This window comes from Trematomus bernacchii, unplaced genomic scaffold (assembly GCF_902827165.1).
Source record: "Trematomus bernacchii unplaced genomic scaffold, fTreBer1.1, whole genome shotgun sequence".
In the NCBI taxonomy this organism is placed as follows: domain Eukaryota; kingdom Metazoa; phylum Chordata; class Actinopteri; order Perciformes; family Nototheniidae; genus Trematomus; species Trematomus bernacchii.
Window position 1 is genome coordinate 4,480,794 of NW_022987739.1, and position 11,295 is coordinate 4,492,088.

The window sequence follows — 11,295 nt, forward strand, 5'->3', positions numbered from 1 at the left end:
CATTTGAATTAACTGTCCAAAATGTCTATATAACCACAAAAACTGAGGTATTAACAGATACAACTCAACAGTTATTTGAGTCTGCCAAAACGACTTTGTAGACTTTGAAATCTTTGCATTACTTTGTACACATTTTTTTTTTAATTGAACCCAAGAAAAAAGCATGTTGTTCAAATCTTTGCTGTCGACCATTAACTTTATTATACAACATTATTCCCTGTACAATGATTAGTTTGGCGTTGTGAGCAACAACTGAAGCTCTCTATCAGCTGAGAATTATTGTCACAAACAGATGGAAGGTTGCACAGTGTATTTTTTACTTTTGGCTTTCTTCAGCTCTATAAATTGAGCTACTAAAAAGTTTATAACGTGTTCTGTTATAAAATTCCTTTTGATATAATGCCACTTGATGTCAGCTTTGATGCATTATAAAATAAAGGTCTATTCTTTAAAAAACGTTCCATTATTATTTGAAAGCAAAAATTCAACATGTATATTTTCTACTTTCTTGTTTATTTCTTGTCTTTTAATTTGTATTGCACAATGCCATGTCTTTTTATGCTGCTGCAACACAAAAATGTCCCAAATTGGGATCAATAAAGTTCTATCTTATCTTATCTTATATTATGTATCTTTATAAGCCAATTACACAATAAAATGATTTCTGTGCATCAAGGAGTGTTAATAAATCCATGATTTATTTTATCTGGTTAAATATTGTTTTTTAATTATTATTCTGATAGGTCACTTTATGACCTGTCACCCAGTTTCTACAGTGGCTCCTTTAATCACAGAAATGAATCTCTGGTTGTCCCTCAAGGTGAAGCTCGGCTGACCACAATAAATGTCAGACCTTTAGATTACTTTTTGGCTTAAGTTGCAGCAAGGATAAGACGACTTTCATCCCCTCAATATGTGGTCTGCACTGACAAGCCAGACACGCTGGGTCTGTGGACACAAGCTCCAGCCTGTCTTCCTAGGTAAATAAATCAACAAGTCGATTATTCGGTTGGTCTGAGTCATGAGATAAAAGGGTCATCTGATCCACCTTTGGCCTAGTTTCCCGCTGTCTCTTCCTCTGTGTCCACTGACATCAAACCTGCTGTACTCACCCTTTGAGAGATGGCTTGTCAGGACATTGCATCATGTGCAATATGTGCAATATATATATTCCGTGAATAACTGTGCAATATGGCTGCTACATCTTCAGAACTGTTACAGGCTGTGTTTTTTGTAAATTGTGTAATTCTTTAAAAATGTTTAATATTTGTTTTGATTTTTATGCATACTTCTTGTTAAACATTAAGCTGTCTTTGGCTCTTTTCTGCTGTAACAAATGTAAATGTCCCCTCTGTGGGAAGAATGAAGGTATTCTGATTCTGATATCTTTTCAGACACTGACAGGAGTCACTTGTTAAAGCTCTAAAAAAACGTAGTAAATCAACCCTCAGTATTTTGAGAACACTGATCTCATTTTGACACGTTTTATTTGAGGATTTTTTATCCTTAAAATTAATCTTAAAAGGGTTACAATCAAAGAAAAGTGGCTTTAACATTTTACACATTATGCATTGAGATCAAGACGATACACACCATCACAGATTTGATCAAAATCAAAGTTCATCTTGAAAGGAAATGTCATTGTAGGATTAATATCCATATACTGATATAAAACTGTATCACAAATAAAGAAAAAGCATAACTGAATATATATTGAAGAAAAAAACAGGAGTGATTAAAACCTAATTTCCCTGTCTGTGTAAACAGCAGCCCCAGATAATTGCCTGCTATAAGGAGGAGGATATGGGGAATTCATGTGGGGATCATTCATTTATTAATTTTACATGTCATCAGCATGTGGTCTCAAGCGGGCGGAGCGCTGGGGATCCAAGGTCAAAGACGCTATGTGACCAGTAATTGGGTCGACATGGAAATGACCCATTCTTTCCTCCTGACTGCTGTTTAGAGACATGGGCTCCACATTGGACTGGTCTTGGTTCACATGCATCTTTCCCATCATGGTGGTAATATCTTCCAATCCCCTTTCCCCGGGAAGATGCCTGTGCAGAGGCTCCGATTCGTCCTCAGCAGAAAATGGGGATTCAGTGATATGCAGCACTCGGGACGCCTGTAGGTTCTGCAGCGACCGTGACTGGACTGTGGGAGAGGAGGAGAATACAACAAAAGGGTTCAAGCCTCTAGACGTGCAGCTCTGCTTATTATTAGTACTTATAAGTACTTCAAATTCAAACTTAAAGACTTTAAAGGCTCTAAAAACAGAGCCTTTAGCACTCGGTAAAAGAGCAACATCAACTGCTGTCAAACAGCTTCTGGTTACAAATGACACGTTGTTGCTCTGCGAAACCTGACCTTGCCTCATGATTAAAAAGTAATTCATCAGAAGCTGTTGACATTCGATCAAAAGCCTGATAACCATAATGATAATACATGTCCTTGGTTCTCTGAAAATTGGCTCTAATCTTTCGATTTTTTGTCAAATCCTCAGAAAGGTGGAGCTGGCTTTGGAGCTCTGCAGGTGGGAAGCCTTCCAGCAGCGGAAGATACTCCAACTCTAACAAGCTCATGTGACGCAGAGGTGCTGGAGAAGTTTGCAGACAGGTGAGAAAACGGCTACTTGGTGCTGAATGGTACTCACTTCTGACTGGACTGAAGTCTTCTTGGCTGACCTTAGTGTCGGAGAAAGGCTTGAGGTTTGGGAACAGGATTAGTGAGAAGGACAGCAGAAGCACCTGAGAATGTGATAACAATGCAAAGGATGGGGGGGGAAAGTTAGATTCAGGATGACATTGAAGAAAGTTACTGCTTGAAAAAGCTTTGATCTAGTTTTTATTTGGTTTGGATAGTCCCTCTACAAAAAAGTTTTTTATACAATGCTCGAGGAAGTAATCATATTCATGCTGTGCTTTTCTCACGAAGTATAGAATCCTGTGAATGGGAACTGAGATTCATCGATATTTTACAAATTCAAAGTTCTTTTTTTTTCTTTTTCTCCACCAATGTTGCTTCAGGTCTTGCAATGTATTTGAGTGGAGTAATCAGATGCAATAAATGGCCTCTATTCAGAAAGTGAACCATTGTGCACATATCTGGGTTGGCTTTTCTCAATGGATAATACAACTGTAATGGTTGTTGCTATTTGGCTTGCTACGAATGTGAATTTGTTTTTACAATGAGTCAGATGGATTTGTTTTGTCCGCCTGACGCACGCACGTACCAGCACGCATGTTCCAGTCTGTGCTGGCTTGTTAGATGTATTCATGACCAAAGCCTGAAGCCTGCGCAACTGCTCCATCAGTGACCTGCAGAGAGGATTAGGAAAAAGGAAATACAAAGAGAAATAAGAAATGAAAGTTCGACAAAAATAATTGGATTGACAACGGTTTGAAGGAACAGGAGGTAGATGTAACACGCTCAAGGCAGTTTCTGAGTGAAGGCAATGTCATTGCAAATACTTCAGGAAATGGAAAAGGAGAAGTCCTTTATCTCTCACATGTTGCATTTCTGCAGCTGGGACACCTTCCTCTGAAGCTCGTGGTTGTGAGCATTGCAGGCAGCCATCCTAGGGGAGATGAAACACAGAGGGGGGGGGGGGGGGTCAGGACAAGGTGAAATCTCTCACAGACAAAAATATAAGGATCTCAGTTATTCTGGTACTGCAAAAAACTATTTCATTTCATTTTTATTTGTTCCGCTCATGGTACGCAAAACTCAATGTACAATATTTGCCAACAAAACATGTCTCTGCAAACACACAATTGAGCGAAAAGGAGCAGGGAGAAGAAAAAAATCTTATATGACCTGCCCCTTTCTAAAAAAAAACTAAATAAATAGAAATAGATGGTCTGCCCTACATAAAAAAAAATGTTTTCACAGCCAAACATAACAGTTTCTTAGGATACTAAGAGAAACACAAAAAATACTTATTTCCCACTTGACGGTTAACAGAAAGAAACAACAACAACAACACCAAAACATCACATGTATAAGGAAAAGGAAAAGTGCAACACCCTCATCTGAGTCCTACTGGAGAAGAAGGTGCATAATAATAATAATAATAATAATAACATGATTTATTTATTAAAATGTTTGATAGGCAATATATATGTTAAAGCCCAGGGAAGGCAATCTGTTCTGGAAGATTTTGAAAATGGCTCTTCTTATTCAGGATAATATTTAAATAATCACATGTCATTTCCAATGGTCATTTCACACATTTGACTCCAATTCTAACAAATTGCACCCTCTTTGACTGCAACATATTTTGTTTGCAAATCTTTGATTATTTTCCACCGGTTCAGCCCTCGACCATCAACACATGTGTCCCTGCTCACGAACCCATTAACATATGCATGATCAAATTAATGGCATATCTGAAGCCGTTCGGGTCCCTCAAGGCTGATGTTTTCACAAATGTTTTCTGCGTTTGGTCTGTGACGGTCAATAATATAGAGAGAGATATAGTTCAAACATGTGAAATAGTCACCTTCACTCCTTTTACTCGTAACTAAATGTAATTCGTACCTGCTCTCCAGCCCATCAATATACTCTTTCTTCTTCTTCCTGCTCTCCTGAGCAGACTGCTTATTGCGAATCTTTCTGCGTATTTTCTTCAGTATCCTTTCTTCGTACTAGATTGAGAGAGGGTGAACATTTTACATTTTCAACCTCTAAGAGATCAAATCTGCAAGACGATAATTGTTTTCACTGTTGAGTTATTGAGTTGTGTTTACCTTTGTGAGAGGCAGCTGGCCGGGCAGAGTCACCCCCTCCTTCACCAGAAGCTTCTTCTCATCTTCATTGAGAATCAACTCTTGAATGGATTGTTGGGAAGTGTTTGGGACCTGGTGGGGAGACATGAATACTAATATTTGAAACATAATCTCTGCTGTGTGATTAAAATATCTTTCTCCTCCTCCTCCTCCTCCCCCTCCTCCTCCCCATCTCTCCCTTAAGCCTCGCAGTGGGTAGTTAAATGAGTGCAGACCAGGCCACCTTCAACGCTCATATTTCATGGCTACCTCGAAGCAATTGCGATGTGAGAACCGTAGTTGCTTTCTGCCACTCTCTCCATCTTATTAAACTCATCTGTGAAGATAGGATCAATGAAACACACACAAACTCAACCTCAATTTTCAGAAGCACAACCACCGTATAACTTCTGCCAAGGATGTTTTAGGTTTGGATTGTTTTTCGGTTATTCTGCAGGGTTACAGAAAAAACACAATTAAACTTGGTAGATGGTTGTGTCAATGGCCAAGGCAGAACACTTTTATATTTTGGGCCGTTGAATAGATGCATTATTTCTCACATATTCAAACAGCCCTGGCGAACGTTTGCACTCTTCAAGTACCCTACAAGTACAGTCTGAAGTGATGTTGTGTGGAATATAATGATTGTGACAAATATAATAGAATGGGTTGCAACAAGGTTCTTGGTGAAAAGTTATCTAACTAATGGATAATGCGGCATAATACTGGTAAGATACTATCACAACGTGCAATGGTAATGTCTGCATTCTTTAACAGAGGTTATATCTCAAAAGTTGTTAAGAAACTATTAAGGAGTTTATGAAATCATGATATCAACTTCAACAAAATAGAAACTTAAACTGTGCTGAGTAATCCTCCTCTCTTTGTCAGCATAAACACTTAAAGGTAGGGTAGGTAAGTTTGAGAAACCGGCTCGAGATACACTTTTTGTTATATTCCATGGAATGCTCTTAACATCCCGATAGCAATGAATATCTTAAGTGCTTTGACAAAAAATCCATAACAAAATGTCATCTGTGGAAGCCGTAATACTGTAAAAAGCACGACCAATCATTTTAGCCGGCCCGGCTAAAATAACTGGATGGCCTACCTGCCTGTCAGCCTTCCATCGGGGCACAAACTTATCTCGTGCCCTCATTACCTACCCCACCTTTAAATAAATATTCTATAAATAAAGTATTAAAACAGGAATTCAATTAGCAATTCCAATGCTAGATCCCTTGGTGAATCCATAATTTCAGCGAGTAAACTCAGCTGCTTATTTTCACTGAGACACACACACACACACACACACACACACACACACACACACACACACACACACACACACACACACACACACACACACACACACACACACACACACACACACACACACACACACACACACACACACACACACACACACACACACACACACACACACAGGGAGGAGGTTGAAACTGGGAATTTAGAAAGGCTGAATGAGTCACTCTTATCGTAAATGTCCTGTACGAGGCAAGCAGCCAAGGAAAGATTCACAAACCCCCGTGAGACACCATCGCTCTCCCACCTAGCTCTCCTGTACTCTCCCTATACCGATAAACTCCCACCTCATTAGGTCACACTTTCTCACTTACAGGCTCCGGTGTGCCAGACAGTAGCAGATCCTTGACAGTCAGCGGGAAGCCGGAGTTCAGCTGTGACCTGTGAGCATCAGCAGGATACGGTGTGATCCTCATCCTGTCGTTTGGTATTCCAGGACCCCAGCCATCTGCAACCACACAGACACACGAGTATACATAAAGCATGTGCAAACAGAGATCAATGTGACACACTGCTGTCATCAGAATCAGAATCAGAATCAGAAACAGAAACAGGTTTATTAGGTTGACACGTACGAGGAATTTGGGCCATGGGTCATGGTTTAGGTTGGGTGATAAATAATACAAAAAAGGAGAAATTACATTTGGAGCCTAAACATTAAACAAATATCAATTACTCTGTTTGGTTCTCAACATGTGTGTTATAGCCAATACTAATAATGAGTGATTGTACTTTATCTTTGTTGTACTGGTGATCCAGGGATTCAGTTGCAAAATAAATTGTGACATTTTACATTGTGCATTCTTTGTTAAGACCTAAGACTGAAAACATGTTTTAAGATAGTGGATCAGACTGAAATTAGGTTTTGCTCTCAGTAAATAACCCAACAATTAATTGATAAAATGGTTATAATTCATTAACTGTTTTTTGTTATGGAAAACCTTGCAGGCTCTCAAATGTGAATATATTTTTTTCTTTCAGTTTTTAATAGACTTTGTTGACTGTTGGCTGTTGGTCAAACCAAACAACAAACTGATTAAATAAAAACGATTTAATGGGAGGCTCAGTGAATGATTTGTCGTTATTATATCAGTTATCCAAAGAAAATGTTGCTTAATATAGCCTCAATGTGTGTGAAATGGTTAAGTAATGTTGAAGAGGTAGTTTTGGGGGAATTTTATAGTTTTTCCCACTTTACCTGAGTCAGAAACTAATAAATTCCTTAGGACAGAGTTTTTATGTTTGGTTTTCTCTAATGATTTGTCAAACAACAAATATAAGGCTACCTTGGCTGAATTGCTGAGTGTCTATGGGATCAAATACCATATTTCGTAATACCACCTGGCTCTTTTCTAAGCTTTGTCTGACAATTGATTTCCATAATCGATAATGAACATTATCATGAGTTACAGTCTTAGATTTGATGTTGCATTAGGAATGTTTTATCTGTGGATATTTGAGACTCACTGAGGTCAATGGAGAAGTTGGATTCCAGGTCTGCCTTGGTTTGTGGCCTGGAAGCAAAAAACGGAGTGTCCCCAGGGGGGCTCTCGGGGCGCTGAGGGCTGTCCATCTGGTCTGAGGGGGGGTCCTCACTGATCCCACTGTCACTTTGAGAAGGGGACCAGACAGGCGAGCCTGACACAGAATCACTTCCACTCAGGAGGGCATTGAGGAAGTCATCATCTGCCTGCTCGGCCGGCTGCAGCATCTGCTGGGTGGAAAGGGGCATCATTAGTCTGTCAGCATGAGCTGTCAACATGGCGAGAGATGGGGGAGTCTTTTTTATAAAACAACGAAGAATATACAGTACACACAAAGCAACCAGCTATTTGTAGCATGCATGAGTGACATTAGATAGCCCACAGCCTCACGCACATTTGAGTCCTGGACCAGCCAGGTGTGATGGTTGCCTTGGCGTCCTGGTTCCTCGTGACGGAGAATTCCATCGTTTTGATCAAACAGCCAATCGAGCAGTTCCATGCCATCACAGTCCTGAAATGACATCATGACTTTTAATCACAACACACACAAGGGAGTATGTCCTTCATGCTCTGAGAAGCCAAGAGAGCACAACATAAAGGTTTCAGCTGGGGACTGCTTTCCTAACCATTCACCGTGATCGCACCAGAACACACTGTACTGTACAATATGTATCGCCATCTGCTCAGATATCTGACAATTTTACGGTTATGCTCATGTCCCTCAATGCCATTCTAAATGGTCTTTTTGTCCTTAGATTACAGATTTTATTGTACGCTTGTGATTTTCTCTCAATCCTGAACTTTGCTCTGTTCTCTTTCCCAAGAAACTCAAACGACAATGCAATAAACAGGAAGTATTTTTGTTCTTTACCTGTTCTTGGTAGTCCTCCATAGTTGTCTTTCTTCGTTGGAACACCAAAGAAACCCCCAAGACAACAGAAACCCAGCCAAAATATCAAATGTACTTTGTTGTGGAGTAGCTTTGTCTCCCCGCTCATAAAGAGCCTCCACTGTATCTCTCGGCTCTTCTGTTCTGGTCCAAAGTTTAAACTCCAACCTAACACACCCAGCCAACTGGCTTGCTCTGTCCTCATTGGCTACGTAGAGATATAATCTGATTGGTAACAAAGAGTACACAACTAAGGAACTTCCGAAGTATCTATAAACGGAGGACATGAGGTCTACACTAAGATGTTAAAACCCCACGAGGGTCAAAGTCTGTTGTTTCTCTTTCCTTATTTTTTTATTTTTATAGCTTATTGACATAAGGATAGCTCTGACCTTTGGCATAGGTGTATAACAAATGAATGTACAATGGTCAGGATTAGGAAAGCAAAAGTTACTCTGGTTTCAAAAGTAATTAAAACATCTCTGCCGATTGAAACAGCACTGTTAATTTATAACGCTTAATTGTTTGTTTTTTATTTAGTTGTTTGATAATTAAACAAATAACTAATTAAATACCCTTTGCATAATATTGTGTTGTCAAAGTTCTTGAGGAAATTGGGAATAATTGATGTGTATAATAAATGGGATACAAAGCAATCAGAGGACTCTAAGAGCAATTATCAGCCTCTAAGGCAGCTTAAAAAACCTAAGTATCTATAATTATAAAATCTTGTTATTGTTTCCAGCAAAGCTTTAAGCCAGATTTAAAGTACCTTAACAAGCACACAGATGAATAAATACATAAATCGTAGAGGAACAAGGAACCACAAACAACGTCTGTATTAGCCATGCAGTTATAGATAGCACTTGGACCCTATGAATTGTTTATGTAAGATGGAAAAAAGGAAGATAAACAGAAGAAAAATATCAAGATATACAAAGTGGGGAGCAGTGTTTTCTGAGGATATTGGTGGGCTATGTAGGGTTAGGTTAATTTCATTTTTTTTTTAGCTTGTGCAGTTTTCATGTACATAATTCACTTTTTTTACCACATGAAATGAAGGAAGATTGATTCAAAAAGTATGCATTTGTCTGCTGTTGTAGATATACCATGGACAGTCAGCTTGTAAATACGACACTGTTGACAGTTGACTGTCAGAGGAATTGTTTGATTTGAGAAACATGGTTTTTCCTTTTGATGGCGAGAGTTAGACGAGGAAATGGATACCTCTTTCATGTCTTTACGGTGAATGTGAAGCTTCAGCCTGCAGCAGGTTGTCTTAGCTTACCACAAAGACTGGAAACTCAGGGGAAACGGACGTCTTGGCTCTGTTCAAAGATAACAAAATCTTCAAGTGTAAAAGCATGATCCCCCCCTCTCCCAGTAGGAGGAGGCAGTGATGGAGGAAGCTTTTGTAAAGCAGCAGCACAGCAGTGTCAGTGAATATGAGAGCTGAGATGTGATCTGTACGATAAGGTAGCAGTCAGCTGACGCAGCACAGTTACAGTGTCTTGCCAGGACACGTCTATTGGGTTTTCATAAAAGAAGGATTATGTAATTGTTATTGCTTCAGTATCTGATGGAGGAAGGTTCCAAAGGGCAAACGCTCTTTTATTACTTGGATAATCAACAAAAAGAGTCAGATGTGTTTAAGGAACCACCAGTGTGTCTACTTCTTTATCTATCACTGTTAGTCAGTGTTTGAACCAGACTCTCAGCGTCTTTCTTTCAGGAATCTCACTCAACAACAAAATGGAGACACCTTTTATAATTTGATCTTTTCAGTCAGTGGGTTATTTAGTGCTGAGTTTTGTAAATTGTAAATTTTAAGTAAAGAAGTAAATGTTCAATAGTACAAGTAAAGACAAATATGATGTATAACCATGAGGTTTGTTATGAAATACTGCACTAAATGTTGAAATGATAGTGAAATCACTCCAGGAAAGCCAATGTCTCCAATTATGCTCTCCAGAAGATGAGTCTCATACTGACTTTGGTAATCCTCTTGACATTTCCTCTAGCACTGCCAGCAGGAGAACACTTTAGATTCACTTTCTGGGGTTTCCCTTTCCTGTAGTGTGTTATTTAGGTTTTTGTGCGTGTGAATGGTTAGTCTAAAATCCAAAAGTTCCCTCCAGAGGGAGTTTCTTAAAATATAATTTGAATGCACCTGCCAATTGCCTGGTCAAGTTAGATGCTGCGTATCACAGTGCACTGAGATTTGTGACAAACTGTAAAGCATTAACTCATCACTGTACCCTGTATGCAAGGGCTGGTCTGCCTTCACTAACTGTACGGAGGCTCAGTCACTGGTACATTTTTATATATAAAGCCATGTTAGGGAAACTTCCATCCTACATCTGCTCCCTGATCTCACGGCGAATTGTAAGTGGCTACTGCCTGAGATCGCATGCTGTGGTTTTATTAAATGTGCCAACTGCTAGGACTGTCTTAGGGAAAATAGCATTTAGATGCGCAGCTCCACTGTCTGGAATAGTCTGCAATTAAAATGGAAACTGAGCAATCTGGTGCCACTGAATGTTTTTAAAGCTCGGTTGGATGCTACTGAATCGGAAGCTGTTGGTACCTGTGCATGTGGATAGTATGTAAATTGTAATCCCTGTAATGCTACTGTATGATGTCCCTTTGTTCTGTTTATGTTTTTAATGTTTCATGTGGAACCTACTTGAGCAGGTCTCCCTTGAAAAAGAGATCAATGATCTCAATGGGATACAACCTGGATAAATAAAGGTGTGAAATGAAATGAAATGATCATCAGAAACAGTCCGAGGAGAACTGTTTTGGTGACCCCCCTTTTCATTTAGCA

The 11,295-nt window shown here is 39.3% G+C and overlaps 1 protein-coding gene across 2 annotated transcripts; it reads right to left on the reverse strand.

Annotated features, from left to right (window-relative positions):
• Positions 1-1,470: 1,470 nt before the first annotated feature.
• Positions 1,471-9,883, reverse strand: creb3l3a (cAMP responsive element binding protein 3-like 3a). 2 transcript variants are annotated; one of them, XM_034146420.1, is made up of 10 exons: positions 9,757-9,883; positions 7,974-8,090; positions 7,563-7,806; positions 6,410-6,543; positions 4,752-4,862; positions 4,543-4,649; positions 3,512-3,580; positions 3,236-3,320; positions 2,657-2,750; positions 1,471-2,157 (listed from the first exon to the last, which is right to left on the reverse strand). In XM_034146420.1, the coding sequence occupies exons 1-10, from the start codon at positions 9,832-9,834 to the stop codon at positions 1,841-1,843; spliced, it is 1,356 nt and encodes a 451-aa protein (XP_034002311.1). In that variant the 5' UTR covers positions 9,835-9,883; the 3' UTR covers positions 1,471-1,840. The 2 variants fall into 2 exon arrangements, with proteins under 2 accessions (XP_034002311.1, XP_034002312.1); XM_034146421.1 differs by lacking the exon at positions 9,757-9,883 and adding an exon at positions 8,451-8,602.
• Positions 9,884-11,295: the final 1,412 nt, after the last annotated feature.